This window comes from Xenopus tropicalis, chromosome 3, assembly GCF_000004195.4.
Source record: "Xenopus tropicalis strain Nigerian chromosome 3, UCB_Xtro_10.0, whole genome shotgun sequence".
NCBI lineage: Eukaryota > Metazoa > Chordata > Amphibia > Anura > Pipidae > Xenopus > Xenopus tropicalis.
The window spans coordinates 79,649,184-79,671,410 of NC_030679.2; the positions used below are offsets into that span (position 1 = coordinate 79,649,184).

Below are 22,227 nucleotides of genomic sequence, written 5' to 3' on the forward strand. Positions count from 1 at the left end.
CAGTTTGTATTAAATAGTCCTGCCAGATAAATAAGTAGTGCTCTATGCATAAATACATATCTACTTTAAAAAAAATTCCTGCAATTCCAACACATTTTTCTTCTTTGTTGTGCAAACATTAATTACTTAATGACAATCTTTCATTAAATTGTAGACTTTAAAAATGTAAATGTTTCCATCTTTTCTATTTTATTCTATTTCTGGTGTGTTTGTAGGAAAAGGGTTGTATACACCAAATTATCCACTTCTGTCAATTGTAATTTAGAAATTTCCAAGAGATGAATATGGAGATATACTGTAACAAAACACTTACCAGCGCGGCGGGGACGCCCACCGCGCTGCCATCGGCGGGGACGCCCGCCGTGCCGTTCTTCCCCTGTGCCGGCTCCTTCCTAGTGTGCGCGCGCGCGCATTTTTCGCAATTTAAAGGCGCACGCACGCTGGCGTCATGACGTCATCGCGCAATGGCGCGAAATTTAAACTATTTAAAGGGACTTTTGTTTACATTCATTGCCCGTGATAGGATTCGATTCCTGGTGCCTTCCTGAGCCTTGTGCATTCTTATTCCTGTAATTCTGATAGTATTTCTCCTGTTTTGACCCGGCTTGCTCCTGACTATTCTGATCATCCATATCTGACCTCGGCTTATACATTGACTACGATTTCGTCTCATCCTGTTGTATTGATTACCCAGTTTGACCCTTGCCTGTCCGACTCTCCTTGATTGCTGCCCGCCCCGACCTAGCCTGCCTGAAGACGACCTTGTTTAACCCTATTTGTACCGTGATCTTTGGCCTAACTGACTTTCTACAGTCGTGCCCCATTGCTAGCCAGAACTCCTGCTTTGCACCTCTCGTATAAGTCCAGGTGGCATCCGAGTAGCTGAGGGCTCCTCCCGAAGCCAAAGGCGGTCACGCTACTGGTGAAGCACGAGCCGAGACCAGGGTGCTTGGCACTAGCTCTGGTATTGGGTGCCGACCGTGACATATACAATTCAAAGAAAGGAAACATATTACATCAACAAAAAAAAAACAAGTCTAAAGACCACCGAGAGAGGCCAAATCATTTGTTAAATTTTGGGCTTCAAGGAATGTAGCCTTTCTGGATGACACACCTTATAAAAGTGCATGAATGAGAGCACCCTTGCTATGGTTGGAACTAGCAGGAAACCATTCCGAATTGATTATTTGTAAAGCCAGGAAAGAAATTCATAAAATAAGGCAAGGTGGTGAGCTTGGGTGAGCCAGATCTGTTATAGATAATGCAATACAAAAGTGTATTTAGAAATTTAACATTTACTGCATCATTTCGTAATCAAGACAACTCTTCCCTGTTGATCTTTAAGTTAAATTTGTGTCACCTGTTTATTACATCATACACTAGGCTCAATATATTCAATCCCAATCCTCACCAATAAAAATTACATTCGGATACAGTATATATATTAGTGAATTTTCAAAGAATATTTGAATCAATTATTTCATAGCTACAGGCAACAATTTCAGGACATACAGCTTCCTCTTGTACATTAAGACATTATATTACATGAGGATTTTCAGATGAGTTTGTAGAAGAAATGTATTTCATACTTTTAAAATATCTTAATAATCTTATTAGCGATTTGGTTAGGCTTACTTATCTATTGCAACATAGCAGTGTGTGTTCTTTCCAAATTATTAAATGCATTATAGGACTTATCTTTCCAAACAGAAATACAGTAGTATTCATTATAAAAATAAAAATAAGCAAAAAATATCTTATTTCATTGCAGCAATTAAATGGTTTTCAATTAAAAGTAATCAATTACTTACATCCATCTGATCATCCTTCGCATTGTAGTAAACAATGCTATTAGTCTGTGGAAGAGAAATGAGAAAATGAGAAATGTTTACCACTGACGCATTTTTATTTTATTTATAGAAACACAGTATGAACAAATACTATAATTGCTACCACACGTTTGCCTATAAAACATGAATAGCTTATGGCAGAAAAAAAGAGCAAAACTATATTTGGAATAACTTTATTGAAACTGTAAATCAAATGGTATAAAAGAGGTAATGAAAAACAATCTTATTAAAGCCATTTGTTCTGAAAATGTAAAAGAACCATCAACAAGTCTGTGTTTCAAAAATATTATTTTATTATGGGGGGAGGGTTTATCTTTTATGATCCCACAAAGTAGATAATTATATCCTTGTTATTAGAAAAACATAATGGAAAATCATGCAAGTAGGTTACAAATTTGTATGCTTGATGACATTGAAATTTGTTACTTCTTTTCCCCTAAAATCTTGCTTCTAGGAGTCATGTAATACTATTTACGCAAAATCTGTTTGAATAAAGACATTCAGTAGAACAAAATGAGAAAACGTATACTGTTGAGCTTAAAAAAAAAATTTTTGATTTAGAAATAATTACTCTCAGCTTAGGTAAAAATACAGGGCATGCAATTTAATAATTATAATAAATACATATTTTTGTTTCTAAATATACAAACTTGTGTCCTTTGTGTTTGACAGCCCAACCTCTGACTTAAAACCACTTTATTGGTGTGCATTATGTAGGCTAGCTTACTACCATTAATTCAGTTATCAAAGTCCATATCTGAAGGACAGAAGGAACCCATGGTCCAATTTAAATATGGTCAGTAATACTCTTTAAGTGAAACAGCTCTACTGTCTAAATTGTCATCAACTTAAAAAGAGTTTTAAAATCTGACTCCTGCATGAAGAGAGAATGTAGAGAGGCATATTGCTGAGAGAAAGAGAGTGAAGTATAACTTTTAAATTGATTACATTTACCAAGTTTCCAATGTCAGGGTAATGAAGCTTATATAACATTTTTATTTTTGCAATAGTTTCCCTTTAAAGACTTAAATCCCATAATACACTATATGATTTATCCTTTACATTTCCATGCCAGGCAGCCCCACCTTTGACCTCACCCAACTTAATTCTTACACACAATGTAGGCTGGCTCACTGGAAGTATATTTATCAAATTACATGTCTAAAGGATGAAAATCCTTGATAAAATGTTAAATAAAGAAATGATTAAAAAAAAATTAAATAGCTCATACATACATAACATACAGTATGTGCTTGCCATGTTAAAAATTACAGCATGGCGTGTATAGTTTCAGTCTACTATCAAGTTTTTAACAACTTCTTTTTTAACAAATCTGCATATACCTTTAGGTAAATTTGGCTAGTGTTAAAAAGTAAGCCCTACAATGTTTTAGTTCAGTGGTTCTTAACCTTCCTAATGCCACCACCCTTTAATACAGTTCCTTATGTTGTGGTGACCCCCAACCATATGTGTTTTCCAATGGTCTTAAGCGACCCCTGTGAAAGGATCATTCGACCCCCAAAGGAGTCCCGACCCACAGGTTGAGAACCGCTGTTTTAGTTGTTTCCCTCAATCACTCACTTACCATTTATGTCATGTTTTTTAGATATGCTTAAATGTCAATATATTTATTGAATGTCTGATCAGTTTTATTGACTATAATTTCTAATCAATTTAATGCTATCTTGGTAAATAAAAGTATTAATTAATTTAAAAAAATCCAAAAATGCAAATGTCTGGGTGATTCTAATCTTATGAACAAGTGTGAACTACAATTGGAGCTGTATCTGGAATATTTTATCTGTAGGATACAACCACATGCTTTTCCCACTGAAATATATGGGGACAAAGCACAAAATTATAGCAATTAATCTATAAAATAGTCAATAATACATATGTTATATGGAAGGTATAAAAATACATTTTTAAAAAAATCTGAAAGCATTTCAATCACCAGGTCCTAAATAAACGACTTTCTTGAGAAAAAAAAGGGATGACAGTAGCATTCTCATTAGGGATATGGAATGAAATAATTAGAATAAATCGTAATCAGACTAACTACAGACAAATTACAGTCGATAATCCAATTACTGGCCACTGAAACTGGCTTTTGTAGGCTGATTTACAACAATTTTGATATGAATCAAATGCAATTCCTATTCCAAAAGCATGAATCTATAGCAATAAATATCAGTAAGGAATCCACTTCCATTATCCTAACTGCACTAAGCCAGTCAAAGCTGATTGCTTGCTATGATTTACAGCACTGGGGTAAATTTTGACAGTTTTAATTAAAAAAAAAGTTTTAGCACTTCAGATTTAGCCAGCTCAACAAGTGGAGAAATAAATGTAATTGTGGTTCTGCAAAACCCATTGAGCCTTAATATGCCAGACTCTACGAACATCTTTGGTTACAAGAATTTCACAGTTTTGGTAACTGAAACATGATCGTTATTTGTTTTGCTGCGGCAGATTTTTATGTGAAAAGTAGTTTAATAGAAAGTGTTGCGTAAATGTTCTAAAAGACAAGCAGCAGCACAGGGAATTGTATTTGCTGTTAAAAGTAATGGGTCTGTTGTGTTTCATCCCACACTACCATCCTTTTTTTATTATAATTGGTTTCTACCAGAGCGGTGGTGTTGAAATAGATACCAAGCATGTATATATAACATTAGACGATTCTTCTTTTGACCTAGTAATTGTCAATTCATCAGCCTGTTCCAGGAACTTAGAAGCTGTGATCAGAAGCAATTTTCACTTCAGCATGAAACATAAGCACATAAATGTGTTTCAAAAACGACTTCTAAGAAACTTTAGTTTCTGATTTTTTTTAAGGCAATTGAAGGAAGGATATACTGCTACCCATATGATTTTTTATTATTAGCAAGTTCAGAGGTTTAGCTTTAGCTCCTACTTCCTACTGTTATTAAGTATTCCTACACTGGATGTTTTTATGGAATTATGCATGACAGCATCAATAAGCACAACAGGGTGTACAACTAGACTCTCCTGATCCTTCCTTTCTCAAGGTAAGGTTAATGTACAAAAATATGAATTTTGTAGTGTTTTGTGATACTGACATTCAAAAACCAAAACAGATGTTACATAGTGACATGAGAAAAGTTTCCTATGGTCTATTGAGTAATATTAACCAATCACTTAAAAGCTTGCTTTTACTATGCTAAACAAGCAAAGCAGCAAACACTAACTGTCAATGGGTCTTTGTGGATTACTAGACAAGGGCAAATGTTGTTCCTGTTACTGTATAACTCACCCCATCCTAACACCAAATATGGGTAAAGCTATTAGAGACACATCCATAAGTTGACTGGAGGAGTACAGGGTGTGCTAGTAATAGTACTAAACAAATCTAAATTTCAGGTCATTTTATGGAGTTCTTTATCCTGATTAATATTGTACATTTATTAACAGGCTAGGTCTAGAGCCTTTACATATCACAGTAAAATATGCAGATTTATTTTCATTGTTGTCCCATTCCAAATCAATATGAAATCAGATAGCTGTTTATAAGCATAATAATAAAGTAACAAGCATAGTACTTAATAAGTATAAATATACAGAGAATAAGTGCTAAAAGAGACAGTAGGAAGGAGGTCACTGCCCCACAGAGCTTACAGTCTAAGTAGGTGTATAACATACAGACATAAATTAAAGGGAAATTGCACAAAGGTTTGGGTATTGACCCTTAAGTGCAGGAATAGACTCAAAGGGGCACATTTACTTACTCACGAACGGGCCGAATGCGTGCGATTGCGTTTTTTTCGTAATGATCGGTATTTGGCGATTTTTCGGAAATTGTCGCGACTTTTTCGATGCCATTCTGAATGTTGCGCAAAATCTGGCGATTTTTTTCGTAGCGTTACTACTTGCGCGAAAAGTCGCGACCTTTTCGTAGCCTTCGCGCCGAGTACGAAATATTCGGATTCATTCAAGCTTCAGTATGGTGACTTTTCTTGGGCCAGGTTGGAGCTGCAGGGTGCCATTGAGTCCTATGGGAGGCTTCCAAAATCATGCTAAGTCTGAAAGTTTCGCCCGCCGCTTACGAGCGCTCAATACGAAAAAGTCGCGACAAGATACGAGCGCATCGTAATGGCTACGAAAAACTCGCGTTTTTTTGCACAAATTGTATTGGTAACGAAAAAGTCGCGACAATTTCCTAAAAGTCGTAAAGGCGCCGAAAAAGTCGCAAAATGTTCGTTTTCCAATCAGAATTTTTCAAATTCGGATTTGTGGGTTAGTAAATGTGCCCCAAAGTGTTTTCTTAAAGAAATTGAGAGTGTGCTCCTTGCAGAAACATCCAGTGAGACAAGATAAGAAATGTAGTGAGAAGAAGAGGATTAATGGACTTTGAATGTTAAAAGAAAGAATTTGCATGCTATCCTTTGTTTAATGGGCAGGTATAATAGGGATTTTTCTTGGGGCTGAACAGGTTCTATCTTAGGAGAGAGCAGAAAGATTGTAACAGCAAAGTTTAACACTGGTTGCAGGGGAGAGAGGTGGGAGCCTGGGAGACCGGTTAGGGTTGCAATAATCCAAACAACATAGGATAAGGGCATGGATTTGTGTTTTAGCTGTTATTTGTAAAAGAAAGGGGCCTATCTTGGCAATATTACGTAGTAAAAAGCATCAGGTTTTCGCAGTGGCATTAATGTGGTGAGAAAAGGAGAGGGACCAGTTAAAGATAACCCCAAGAATTTCTGAAAATTAATGTGATACAATTGTCTTATAATACTATTCTTATTTTATTTTAAATAGCATTTACAACATAAATTGTAAAAGTGAAGTTGTCAAAATGCAGACCAAGGAGTAAACAAATGCATTTAAACAAGAACCTCTACTCTTTATTAATTATTCATTTATTTGTCTTGTATAGTCTTTGGAATACATTGCTCCATCTCTTCTTCTCTCCTAATAAAACAGAAAATCTAAGGAGACCATCTAATAAAACTCAACAAATTATTTTATAGCTGCTAATAATTCCTACTGCAAAATAAACCTTACCATGATGCCACTGTTTAAGTTAATTGCATGACTTTATCCTAGATGACCGACAACTCTAGAGATTTTAAACATATTTTTCATTACAGACAAAGAGTAAGGAGGTAAAGTCTTCCAGGCAGGTGTATAATGAGCAGACTTGGCCATTGTAGATCATTACTGTCCAGACAGGAAGGAAGCATGGCCATCAATATTTTCATAATTCAATAAGACATGCTTTAAAGTTGTATATTGCTATATTTATATTAGCCTGGTAGTGGTACATGAAAAATGCCAGCATCAGGCACAACACAGAAAAAAAGGATTTACCTCTTGAATTAACATATCTCCCTGAATTATTAGTATAATATATGTCAAAATAAGGCTTAGTATATATCTAATTATAGTTCTTACTCTACCAGTTACGTATTGGCAATTAGTTCTATATGTTTGCTTCAACAGTAAAAATATTTCAAGAGCATTCCTGTTCAAATAATGTACAATACAGTCAAATGAATAAATAGTGATTCTGGTAAATTATAATTGCACTTTGGCCAGATTAGATTAACTTTATGTCATACCAATATATCTGCCCAATAGTTTACGAAACATTTATATGGCAAAGGTATATTAGCAACATTTACTGTATTCACAAAACAAGCAGTGGCTTTAACTGATCATGATTAAACATTTATTTCAATGATTATTAGGAAAAATTGAGGATATAAGATTTGAGGCAAAACAATCTCTCATAAGATAGAACATATCTACTTATGAAATGGGATGAATGAAAAATAGAATTGCTTTTTGAAAAGCAGACGTTCCAAAGCAATCAAGTGGGATAGCAACTATAATTGTAAAATGTCTGTTTGGGGAAATCAGAGCAATTACTGCAAGTATTCTTTACCTTTCTTATTTTCTCTTAAACCCATGGGAGTGACTATTCTGTCACAGGTCCCTGAGCTTCAGCCAAGAAGAATGAATGATTGATCCTAGTTTTTGCAATTTAGAATGAAAAATTACCATTGCCAGGAATAAGAAAAGGACATAATTACTAAATGACTGGGCACTATTAAATTACCTAAACTGCATCCAGCTTGGTTTATAAGGTCAATACTTCATCACACAGAATACATGCATGTAGGCAGTTAATACCCATAATACAATATTATTATGCTTTTTGCTTTTTCTAACTTGTTTATAAATAGAGTGTGAGCAAAAGCAGGGTGAAGGCAAGCAGACAAACTTATGTATATGCATAACAGCAGTCGCTTCAGAACCATAATTATGACTCTAGGGGGACAAAGAACCTTTTTTGTAAGCAGAGAAGTGCTAGATTAATATTTATACATATATTATTTCTATCTTTGATTCTTTCTATGAAATTGAACAATCCTCACAAAATTCCTTTATCATCACTAAATATTGTTGTCCAAGTATTGTTTGCATGTAATGGCAAGCAATTTCAACAGATGCACCTTGGACATGTAAGTCTTGTGGGAACACAAACCACATTAAATCATGAGATTTACTTTTACAAAGTGTTGAAACACAGCAGAATCATCTTCATGCATTGTGTGTCTGTCTGTCTGTCTGTCTATCTATCTGTACAAAACTTTCAAGAGAATTTCTCAAGTTAAGACCCCTGCCAACCCTTTTCAAAACATGGTATAGCTAAAAAGCATAGTGGTCCTTATGCATGACTAAATACCATGCAATGCCCATCATGGAAATAAGGAATTCAAACAGGTAATGGTAGTATTTCTAAAAGTGTCAGAAATTACATTATTAGTTCATACTCATAGTAGCCAATAGTGCACACTTAGGCAAAAAAAGGAAAGCCTGTATGTTTTAACAAAAGGTACAAGGATCCACAATCAAAAAATTACCAAAACAATTACTCACTTACAACATTATTCTCAGCTTTAAGCAGTTGCAGTCCATTTTATCCTATGGATCAAAACTTCAAAGCCTGCCCCTACTTTAATCAACCCAAAGAAATAGATACCCATGTTATGGGGAATCACAATATATGTCTGTGAAAAAAATGCTATGGATACAATTATGGGAAATCATCTACTGAAACATTTTTTAACTGGTAACAGAATATGAGAAGACATTCTGTCCTAAGAATTCCTGCTAATTCAGGGTTCAGAGGCTGGGAAGAAATCCAAACAGCCAATATTTGTATAAACATATAGTGACGACACTCAAGTCCTTCTGTATCTACAGATACATTCCGCTTCTTTTCCCCAAAGGTTATAAATGTATGTGGTATATGTGTATCTTTCAACAAGTTACTACTTTGCAACAGTTTATCCTATATATGATTAACATCTGATGAACCGCTTAAAATGTAATTAGAAATATAGATGCATTTGAACACTAAAATGGAAAAAAAAACCAGTCCAAGTAAAATGAATTCTACTGTAATGTTATGTCTTGAATAATTTCCTTTTGCACTTATTGTTGAATAATAAAAAATGCTGACAATAGCATGTGGACTCATATTAGGAGAACAGAACAATTCTATTCCTTAAATATCCTTGGCTATAACATTCTGTATATATGAGCTTGTTTATTTTCGGGAAGAGCACAATGGCTTGGAATATTCAGGCTTTTACTCCCCCAGAATTATTCTCTCTCTGTTTATAACCATATACAGTCTGTGTTCATTAGCAACAACACTGTCACTTCAAAATAAGCAGCGAGCTTCTCTCGTCTCCTGGAATCATTTGGTTTCTAATAATAGCCTGATGCAGTCAGATTGCAATTCATCAATTAAATTGCTTCTAACTCTGACTTTCAACCTTTAATTTTTCCAGTTTTTGCTAGCAGTAAGAAAGCTAGCTTCTTCCAACTTAGAATTATGCTATATTTAACAATCAGCTCAAAGTGTCAATGTTCATTTTGAATTATAATATTATAAATTACATTAGGCTCATAACAAAAATTACAGACAATGTTCTGCATAAAAGAAATATGAAATAAAATTGGAAATTGGTAGTGTGGTTTAAAATTAACTTAGCAGCACAGAATATTCTTTTAACCCTTTTTATGCCAACAACATAAGTACCAACATTTTCGAGATTAAAGGAGAATGCAAGTCAAAATTTAAAAAGCATACTGCCCAATAGTCGTCCTATTGTTTAGTACGAACCCCACACTTTTGGCTCACCTAATCAAATATTTACTCAGTCACACTTACTTCACATTTTCTAGAACAGGCAGCCATCTATAAAAAGGTATTCTCCCTTTCTTTCCCTCCTTGCTTCATACTGCACATGTGTTTCATTCCCTCCCCCCCTCCCCTCTGCCAGATCCGCTTCTGATTGGCTGGTGGGCATGTGTAGCTCAGAACAGCAGACAGGATCAAGTTACACACATGCTCAGAGAATAGGAAGGCTGCCGCTGGCACCTACAGGAAGGACAGAGAGATTTCAGTGATGTCACTGTAGGCTTCACACTGCTGTAGGCTGCCAGCACCATATCTCAGAGAAGCAAGCAGGGATCTGGGAATTTAGATATGCAGTAAGTACTTAAAAAGAATGCCTTTAGACTTACTTTTAATTTATATTAACCTTTCATTGTCCTTTAAGGTTACACTAAATGTGTAATAAAAGGCATTACATTTGCCCAGTAGCAGTAACCCATAGCAACAAATAAGATGTTTACTTTTAAACAGGTGACCAGTAAATTGTACCTGCTCATTGGATGCTATAGGTTAATGCTCCTGGGCAAATTTAGTGCCTTTTATTACAATTCCCAAAAAACCCATAACCTAGCAATCTTGATGCTCAGCTATAGCAGCCATTAGGAAAGGGGTTTAAATACCTAAAAAAAAACTGAAACAGGCTGACTTAATATAAGGATTTTACTGTTACAGCTTTGTCCAAGTCAAAATGTTGTAAACATTTGACACAAATAAAATTATTTTATTAAGGATTAAGTTGGTTAACCATTTAAAAGAAAGGTGACTGGTACCATGTGTTGCTAGGCAGAGCATTCCCATAGGATTAATAACATCTACATCAGTTTGTTGAAGGACAAAGTAATCTAGCCCATGCCCCGTTGGAGCTAATCCTGGGCTAACTGCAACTGCACATGCTCCACAAAAATACAACAAATATTTTACACAGATGGCATAAAGTATGTAGAGACAAATGTTGCCCATTATTTAGACAATTTCAAGTTGCCTGTATTGTGTTAGTACATATTTCTAATAGGCTGTAGCTAAACTGCGGGTTTCACAGTAATGCAGATTCAAAGAAGCAAGAGCCAAAATTAAGATTCAGATCAATGGACGCGATTACAAATACTTCACATACCCCTTGGAAAAAGCTAGACATTTCAAGCATAAATAAAGCTCATTAATATGAATGGATTTTGTACCCTTTTACAGTAAAGGGGAACAAAGGCCAAGTTTATTGGAATTTAAAGAGAAAAATACATGTGCATTTATTTTAATGAACTTCAAAATACAGTGGTATGGAATCTTACTCTTTTCATTGAAGCTATTTATGTCTGGTAATTCTTTATGACTCAGTTAATAAGGCAGCCGTTAGAAGAAAATAAAAAAAACTAGTAATGGCATTTAAGGTTTTACATGGTCACCTTTAAAGGCAATTACATTGCAGCTACAGTTCATTTACACAAGAATTAAATATATAAAACCTAAAATGAGATTAAAACCATCTTACTAAAGTGTATTATTCTATAGGGCACCTTCAACAAGAAGGGCAGCCATTAAAGTTTCGAAATGCAACTCACTTGCAAATTAGGTTTCAAGCAATCTTTAACTTAAGTGAGCTGGAAATCTTCCCGCGACTCAAAACCATTGCCGATATTACATGTAGCAGCACATAACCATACATTGCTCTCTGCTTTTAAATAAAATATTGTTAAATCCCAAGATGCTTATTCTGCCTAAAATATAATCATAAAAAAGCTCTACATATTATTGCCCTATGGTAGTAATGTATAGGGCCTAAAACTCCTGAACATGTGCCAGCTAAAAGCTTGCAGTATGCAATTTTAAAGGTGCATGAGAAGATTACAGTGTGAAACAATTTTATGGGTTGGTTGCAGAGGCGAGGCTGAACACGGTCTAGTTAGAAGGGGGTGTCAGTACCCAGTGGTTAGTATTATTATCCTACTAACATACTGTAACTCTACCTTACAGTAGAAAACTGGTGTACTGGTCACTACAAAGGGCAGTAGAACCATTCCTTTGGTATGTAATAGCAACATTCTTCTTGCCACAGTGAATGCCAGTTCCAATGCTTTAAGCATAACTAAACCATCACTTTGATTCCTGTTGTGCTCCAAAACATACGTACAATCACCTAATGAGAAGTAGCACTTCTGGGGAAAGTCAAGGGTTACTAGCTGCAATCTGGGCAGGCATAAATAAATTACACTGCTAAAGAGCCAGCAAGAAACTGCACCTTGCTGTCCCAAGAAAATGACTACCTTTCACTTTCTAATGTCTGAGCATTTATCTTAAATTAAGAGTATCCCATTTACATCTGCCTGTCTTTACACCCACCCCCAGCTTACTGCTGGAATAGATTGACTCACATTAGTATTCTATGTAGAACATTAATAAAGGCAAAAGGCTCAAACTTCCACTAAGCAAGGATTATGGATGTTTTATAGACATTGCTTAATCGCTATTCACAGACAAAAGGGCTAAACTTAGTCTGGGCTTGTTTACATGTAGTAAACATGTAGTAAAGCTCTATGCTTAAATGCTGAAAAGAAGTGAGCAAAATTAGTAGGTGTTTTTCAAAGCTATGTACAGTTTTATGTATGACATATATGGGGGGGCATACATTTAGTGCCCCATAATTTAACTAACAAGGAATATTTGACTATAAAAGAACGTGTGCAAAAAAAGGATGTGGTTCTTAAGGTGGCCTATAAGGGGGGTGCGTTGGTCCTAATGATTAAACAGGATTATGTGGATAAGATATTATGGCAGCTAAATGATATCAGCACTTATAGAAAACTGGGGTAAAATTCATTTGGTAGCAGAAGCTTTGAGTCAAGAATAATTGATCAACAACATTTTATGGCAGTAACTAACCAAAAAAAAACCTAAAATTTACAATGAATTTTTATTTTCAGAAAATTCGTTTTCTTAACACAGATTTATAAAAGTTGGGGGAACTTTATGTTGTTCAACAAAGGTATCCTGCGGACCTTCTGGATGCGGAGAGGAAAAGTGTGGAGCAAGTTACTAGAGAATCATTACTGAAAACTCTTAATAAAAGAGAGTTAGATGTTTGGCTTTCGTGAGTAGATATAATACCTTCTAAAAAACCATTGGCCTGTTTTGTCTTATAATAATGAGGATATTGAATAATTTAAAATGCCTGTGTATATGACCTATAAAAGTGGATGTAACCTGGGGTCCATGCAAATAAAATCAGACTTAAGCTGGCCATACACGCACCGATAATATTGTACGAAACCTCGTTTCGTACAATATTCGGTGCGTGTATGGCAAGTTGGCGAGTCGACCGATATCGCAGGAGGCTGCTGATATCGGTCGACTCGCCGATCGGGCAGGTTAAAAGATTTTGATCGGGCTCCATAGAAGGCGCCTGAGCAAAATCTGCCATCAGGGCTGAAAGGAGGTAGAAAGGAGGTAGAAATCCTATTGTTTCTACCTCCTTATCTGCCGTTTCAGCCCTAACGGTTAGTGGCTGATTGAACGATCGCAAATCGTCATGTGTGTGGCCACCTTTAGGTCTGATAGGAATTTTACAGCAAAGTACTTAAAGCCTGCATTTGCCTACAATGTATATCAGTTGGACACATCTCCCCCACCCAAATGGCATTGTTTGTACTGTATATATCCCTTCCACTTGCCAGCACCATCACATTTTCCTAAAGCAAATAGCAACTTACAACCGGTGGCCATTTTTTCTCTTATACATAATCAGATACATTTAAATCTGCAAACATACACACACACAGACCCTTATTCAGCATACATTTCATTAGCAATGCAGGCTCACACAGGCACAACTGTCTGATAAAATTTCTGCTTTGTTTGAGCTGAGCTCAGGAGAGAAAGTTACAAAAAAAAATTGAAGCAGACAGCTAGAGCTGAGTTTCTATGGGAACCAGCAATGCCATCTTTTCACTGGCTGCTAGACTGGAGGGCGTGTTTAGTAATCTGAGCATAGAACAACTCAGCATGCCCACAAGCCAGAAGTCAAAGCAAATTCTCGAGGGGGGTGCCTAGTGGGTTACAGAAGGAGAAGGAAATCTAAGTGATTAAGGGGATGCTGCAGCCTTATTAACCTTTGTAAAACCAGTGTGGCAGGTATTGAAAGATTTCAAAGAGACTGTTCACTGATGACATTTTTGTGTGTGGGGTTTACTTGTCCTTTAAGCCCCACAGAAAAATGGCACTTTTCCATGTTACTTGTGTATTTCTTGCACCAATTGTATGTACCATTCTAGCAAAGGTACACCTATATGGATTCACAAACACTTTGCAATATATGTGATAAAATGCCTGTGTGGCAAACTTTATGTAGGTCAGACTACACTTAGGGGCCCATTTACAAAACCTCGATTAAGTATTTATGAGATAAAATCGCATTTTTTCTAACTTATCAAACATTTCGGAATGTCCACGATAATTTAGTTCAAATTCCACAATTTTTTTGTAGTTTTCGTCAAGTGCCACGAAAAAGTTGTACTTTTCGCAAAGATTACTAACATTTCGGAATTCATTCAAGCTTTAGTATCATGACTATCTTTTCGCCAGGTTGGATCTGTCGAGTGCCATTGAGTCCTGTGGAAGGCTTCCAAAATCATACATTGAAGGTTTCAAAGCCAGAAAGACCTTCGCGCCGTTTATGAACGTTCCAAACAGATCCGAAAATTACATGACTTTCAGAAGGCAATTACGATATGTTCATATGACCGATAAAAGCATTTTCTGGACATTTTAGAACATCAGAAATTATTGTTTTCCATATTGTGATTTTAAGCCCCAAAAAATCAGACTTTAGTGAAAGTTCGCATAAATCATGTCAATTTTTGGAATGTAACCATGGAGGTCAATCAATTAAAATTCCAAATAACAGATGTGGTGGATAAATTCCATCATGGGGGAGATAGGAGTCTATGTGGATTAGATGGCTTGAGATTTTGGACCCCCATGGTATAATTAAAGAATATTATAGATCATAATCTTTTAATGATAATTGAGTTAAAAATGGTTATTTGTTTTTAGGTGATTGAATGCACTAGCAAGAAACTCCTTCTACAATAAGTGGACTTCTAATAAAATAGAAATAAAAAGCTGCTGTGTTAGAGTTTAAATGTTTTTTGTAATTTTATATTGCATTGTATCTGACTAATGGCCACTAGATGGAAGTATGTTACAGACTATAAATGGGTCAATATGCAACACATGTGGTTAGCTTGACATAGGATCAATGTAGACCTGAAACATTGCTGTACGGGTCTATGCAAATTATGTGAATAAAGGTAGTTTATTATAAGAAGACTGGAGTAGGGTGTGCTGTCCATAACTTGAGGATGTAGGATGATAGGTATTATATTGACTCAATAAACGACCCTTCAGTAGAAAACTATACACAAATATACAAAAAAAGAAAGAAAGGGTGGCCATAAACAATGCTCATTGCTGTAATGGTGGCTAGATGGATGTTAAGTAGGAAACTATGTAAGGATATATAAAGGAAGAAACACTGAGAAGTCATGGACCATGTCAATGCTATAAGGAATGCTAGGTGGATTAAGAAAAATAAGTTGTTGTGTCTGGAAACAAAAGGAAAAATACATTTTATAACAATGATTGAACATTCTGGACTATGAAGAGCATAAAATAAGATAAGGAAAGACAAAGAAACAAAGAAAGCTTTTGTAACTTTAATATTAAATATTATTATTAGATACTGGACCACTCACTTACAGCTCTAAAAAGAAGTTAAGGTCTTACACAGTAACAGAGTAAATAGAAATATAGGTGGATAATAAGACACAAGACCTGCCTAACTGCTAGCTGATCCAGAGAATGGCAAATACATATATATCTGAAGCCTCTTCAATTTGCTTCAGAGGGGAAAAGTCCTTCCTGACTCCAAGATGGCAATTGGACCAGTCCATAAATCAACTTTGTTCCAAAAGCTAACCATCCATCCTCTTCTTAAAGCTATCAAATGTACCAGCCAGTACAACCATTTCAGGGAGAGAATTTGACAAAGTTACAGCTCTCATTGTACAAAATAAATGGAACCTCCTTTTTTCTAATCTCAGTGGATGCACCCATAGATGCCCCCATGTCTGCTGTAAGAGTTTATTATATGGACCATATATATATATATATATATACACACACACACATACATAGTTATGTATTGAAGCTTTGAGTTGGAGGAGGAGGGTCCGGGGTATTTACACCCGAACCACTCAAGTTACTAGGTGAGCTACCGTTTTATCAGTTCTACACGAACTTTGGGGAAGAGCCTGGGGTTTATACACCTGGGCAAACATTAATTAATGGGGAGCCCTTGATAGGATTCCCTCCTCCATTTTGGTTAAAAACTGAGCCACTTAACTTTCCTAACGGGTGTTCCCACATTGTCATATACTTTGTTGTTCTACAATAAAATTAGAGATGACATTTTTAAAATACAAATTAAGCCAATGCCATTCCTTAGGATGTTTGTTTTTGTTTACATATAACTTGTAGCATGACATGTTTCAGCTAACCAGCTTTCCTTTGGTGCAAAAACAACTTACAAAGAAAAAGGAAATAATTTTTTAAAAATGAATCATAACAGGATTCTGGGAAGAAATTCCTTAAGGCTCCTAGAAAAGTCCCATTTACATGGGCTTTGTCCCATTTACATGGGTTTATCCTATAGGCTAAAGCTCACCCACTGGGTTTAAAGCAGAAGCCAGGATAATAGCTGATCAGATTCCCAACTACAGACCGGTTTCGCCCTTCTTGGGGCTCATCAGTGTAGTGCAGGGTTTTCTGATCAGCTTAGGTAGAGCCAGGAGTGGGGATTCATGAACAAGCTAAAAGGATTGAGGAGACCGCCTCATACGTATGTAAGTCATAACAGGATTCTGGGAAGAAATTCCTTAAGGCTCCTAGAAAAGCCCCATTTACATGGGTTTATCCTATAGGCTAAAGCTCACCCACTGGGTTTAAAGCAGAAGCCAGGATAATAGCTGGATAATGAATAATTTGCTTTAATTAGACCTTACCGTACCTTGTAGCTTTCTGGATAATGGACTGTTAGTTTGTTCAGGGAGAATTGCTTGTGTCATATCTTTATATGTATATTTTATATATAATTTGTGACTTGTGTTTTTGAGGATGTTGTGTAATTTACATATTACAACGTAGATAGTATCAACAGTATACAGTATACAACAGATGAAAGCTTCAAACACATGCTGTTTAGCACACAGTTGCTAAATCATATTCCTTTTGACCAAGGGTAGTTGGAAATTCAATCCCTTTTGTCCCCAACTGCATTTTACCAACTTCCATTGTTCAGCCTGCTACAGAAATCCATGATCAACTCCTTAAAATTAAGCTGGCCATACACGCACCGATAACATCGTACAAAACCCCGTTTTGTACGATATTCGGTGCGTGTATGGCAAGTCGGCGAGTCGACCGATATCACAGGAGGCTGCTGATATCAGTCAACTCGCAGATCGGCCAGGTTAAAAGATTTTGATCGGGCGCACCTGAGCAAAATCTGCCTTCAGGGCTGAATCGGCAGAAGGAGGTAGAAATCCTATTGTTTCTACCTCCTTATCTGCTGTTTCAGCCCTGAACGCTTAGTGGCCGATTGTACGATCTTTAGTGCGACCATCGTGCAAATCGCCACGTGTGTGGCCACCTTAAACTTAATGGATATTGACCAATCATGAAATGACACTTGACCCTGTGGTCACATTTTAGGTTAACAGAATGGATTACGTTTTAGTGTATTCTTGGAGTTCCTGCACTGAGGTATGCCAGACTAACTGGAAGGATGAGTATAATGAAGGCAGTGGAATTATATGTAACATTTAAAATTATCTTTCTTAATATCTGTTATGTATTGTATTTAGATTTATGGGTTTATTTATCATTTTTCGCATTTGTGAATTCAAGAGTTTTTACTGATTCAAATAAACTTCTATTTTAAAAAAAAAAAACCTCAAATGCTTGCTTATTTGTTAATATGGAAAACTTGCTTAAATAAAAAAAAATTGAAAAAAAACTTGAATACCTTGAATTTTCAAATTTAAAAACTTTGAAAAACTCAAAAATCCCAAATTGAAAATATATCTTGACTTTGCCTAGGACAACTCCAATTGGCTTCTACATGAACTTACAAGCTTTTAGCTGCCACATTTTTACATTTGCGTTTTTGGGGGTTTTGCAATAAATAACAGACATTTGAGTTTTTGAACCATAACTTATTTTAGGGCAAAAAACTAAAATCATGAAAAAAATTCAAATTTGAACATTGATAAATCACCCCCTTAGTGTTGTTTTGTATTTTACATGTTTGTTTTTTGTTTGTCAATAGTTTTCTTTAGTAAATGTATATTTTGATTCTTTTATTAATGAATCCTCATACAAAGAATGTTTACTTATGTACAGTATATGAGAGTGACTATGCATATTTACATAAATATATCCATGGGCAACATGGATTACCATATAAAAATCCCATACATGTAGGATGTATCATATTGCACAAATATACATTAAATTATAATTATAATGATGGGGTGCAATTTGTATGGTGGTGGGTAATTGATATCGCAAAATATGTTGATCAGAGGCCCAAAGCTTTCTCAAATAATTTTAATTACAATGGCAATAATTTTCTACTTAACCAAAAAGTATTCTAAGTACTTTGTCAGGTTTGGGATGAAAATGGTTTCCATGTCTATGGAAGATATTTTTGAGGATGTTTGCTTTAATGTATTTTTGTTTGGTACAGCTTGAATTTTCTCTACAGTTATCTGTAATTTATATTTTTTATTTTCCTTATTGGTACATTCTTATGTACAAGGGAATGTAATGAGCATTGAATGATAAGAGGTGGGAATAATAAAGTTATTCAGATAAATCAGTAAAGGCTGGCAACTATAACAATCTAGAGATATAAATTCAGATAGGGGGATAAAATTCAAATAAATTGAGTCTTACAAAGAAGAAGCATAAGGGTGGCACAAGTTGAAAAGACTAAAGCTATAGTTTAGCACACATTTGATGGACTTACCCCAAACTGATCACGCCACTGATGTGATTCTTGAATCTCCTCTGCTTTCTTTGCAAGGTGCTGGAAAGAAAAACAATGGTTTAGGTAAGGTTAAACAAAGGAAAACTACTGACTAACTAAAATGTTAGCCGTGTGAAATAATTATAGTAAATGTATAAAACAGGGGGCCTCCTCCTCAAGGGAGGCAGAGAGATTTGGAGTTAGAATGTTTATTTTGTTTTTTGGAACTTCAGATTTAAATGAATTAAGGGAGATTACAGGGTTTGAGAGTTAAATGTTATTTAAACAGGAACTTAGGTGGCATTACAGTGGCGCGTCTGCCAAAACTACACTGATCTCATTATTGCATCTGCATTACATCATCATCCATGTGCCAATTAGCAGAATTTGTAAAATAATTAAATTCTACACCCCACCATGCGCTATAACAGCCAAGGTGGTCATGCAGTATGGTCTGTATTGCCAGCTCACTCTGTGCACGTATGGCTACCTTTATTAGTAACCTGAAAATGACTGGAGGGAGGGGAAATTGCTATCCCTAAACCAAGAATTAACAAGATTCTCTAACAGAACAACCAGTGTATACAGCAGTGACCTAGGGGCACATTTACTAACCCACGAACGGTCCGAATGCGTCCGATTGCGTTTTTTTCGTAATGATCGGTATTTTGCGATTTTTCGGAAAATTGTCGGGACTTTTTCGTAGTCATTCCGAAAGTTGCGCAAAATCTGGCGATTTTTTCGTAGCGTTAAAACTTGCGCGAAAAGTCGCCCCTTTTTCGTAGCCATTCCGAAAGTTGTGCAAAATGTTGCGATTTTTTCGTAGCGTTCGGATTCATTCAAGCTTCAGTATGGTGACTTTTCTTGGGCCAGGTTGGAGCTGCAGGGTGCCATTGAGTCCTATGGGAGGCTTCCAAAATCATGCTAAGTCTGAAAGTTTCGCCCGCCGCTTACGAGCGCTCAATATGAAAAAGTCGCGACAAGATACGAGCGAACCGTAATGGCTACGAAAAACTCTTATTTTTTCGCGGAAATCATATTGGTAACAAAAAAGTCGTGACAATTTTGGAAAAGTCGTAAAGTCGCCGAAAAAATACGAAAAAGTCGCAAAATGTTCGTTTTCAAATCGGAATTTTTCCAATTCGGATTCGTGGGTTAGTAAATGTGCCCCCTAGTGTGTGTGTGAACCTGACAATGAAATCTTTTGTGAAAACACTGATTATCAAAACTCACTAGCAAAAGAAAAATAAATAAAATAAAATACATACATTTAGGGGGCTACTAGAATATTACACTGATTTCACAATCAAAAAGTTATTATTATTTTTTTTTTTAAATCATGACGCTAGAAGTAGCATTTGTTTATTTTATTTTTAACACAGTTACATAACTTTTGCACTGGCCATTACGGTTATTGCAGAAACTAACAAACATAACATTTAAGATACCTGTTCAAAAGGGCAACAAAAAAACACAAATGTGAAAGGAGTAACTAGCTTTTGAAAATATAAAAAGGGCAAGAGGGCATTGATTTTAATTCTCAAATGGAAAATGTAATCTAATTTAAGAGATTTGATTGTAATCAATGAAAATATCAAATGAAAAGGCCTCTCCTTCTCAGAGATACTAATCTAATAACTATTATGGTACTTAGAATTAAATGATTGTGGAAATAAGAAAATAATTGAACTATGAATCAAAAATATGACATTTTGTGCAGGCTGCCAGAGAATGGAGAAAATAGGAAGAGAAGATACTACTCCTGGCATCCTGCATCCGAAAGATTAGTATTACAGTATTGTGTTTTTCCAGAATATTTATTGGTGTGACTACAAAATCAGTTGTACAAAACTCTCAAGATTACTCTTTATTAAGGGAATTCAATCATGCTTAAAAGAGGGATCACTTTTAAAATAACAACATTAAGCATTCTATAGAAAGGACTAATCTAAACACTTTTGCAGTTTGGCTTCACTTTTATTATTTTTTGCTTATTGTGTCTTTTCCAGATCTTAAATAGTCTAGTTTCTACAGTCACTAAGCAGAAAAAAAGATACAGAAAATAATATTACAGTAAGGCTTTTTTATCTTTATAAATATTTAGGGTTTTTTTTATTTTATTTTTTCATGTTTAGGCTCTCTCCTATTCAAGTTTTAGTCTGTCAGCCAAACTACTGCCTTTTTTCAGCTTAAATACCAGATGGAGAGCTTTCGAAACAGGAAGGCTTATTGTAAAAACACAAAAATGCACAATATTTAAGAGCATCACTGTCTACCTGCAAAGCCAATGGCACACTTTATGGTGTTTTTGCAAATGCGATGATTATAAATTGGACTCCTTGAACCCCATAAATGGCATGGTATACCTGCTGCTACCTCTATACTAAACTATTGCATTCCAGTTATTTAGGTTACTTTTTATGTTGAGGCAAGCTAAACATTTTTAAAGCAGTCATTTCTATACAGTTTTTTATACAATATGTAGGCAAAAGTAACTATACCACCAGGCTGTGGTATCAGGGAAGAAAACTGTGTGTCCAGCGTATCAAATGTCACTCTATTGAAGGACAAGTATAGAATATGGTAAGGCAAGTGCCATGTATAAACTGAAAGAACAAGTTAAAATGTACTCTCACAACAGAAACCTCTACAATAATAATGTAAAAAACTAAAAGCTTCATACTAATGATTTTTTTTTTTGTTAGGCATGGATATGCAATGGAATTCTGCATTTAGCCCATCAGCAAATGTTTTTGTGTAACTGCAGAAAAATTTGCATAGACAAAAAAGTCGCCACAAACAAAAATGCCCATTGACTATTACATTTGGAGTGGAGTGACTTTAAAGGAGACATTTTATATAAACTTCATATTCAGTTATAATATTCATCCTCCCTCAAAATGTGAAATGATGCTGAAAGAAAGATGTTTTGAAAGCAATTTACCTCCTAAAACTGCAGGAGAGCTGCATACACAACCTCTCTATCTAATCAGAAGCCAGAGCAAAATGAAAGATGGGAGTGGCGCTTCAGTCTCCCACAGGAAGTGGTCACAGCACTGACTGACAGGCTTTACTCAGCAGTACCA

At 35.6% G+C, this 22,227-nt stretch overlaps 1 protein-coding gene across 1 annotated transcript in view; it reads right to left on the minus strand.

Moving 5' to 3' along the window:
* Nucleotides 1–22,227, minus strand: part of cacna2d1 (calcium channel, voltage-dependent, alpha 2/delta subunit 1) — a 309,871-nt gene that overhangs the window by 158,028 nt on the left and 129,616 nt on the right. The window contains 2 exon segments of the mRNA NM_001097269.1: nucleotides 1,812–1,856; nucleotides 19,142–19,201. Coding sequence (NP_001090738.1) covers nucleotides 1,812–1,856; nucleotides 19,142–19,201 — 105 coding nt within the window.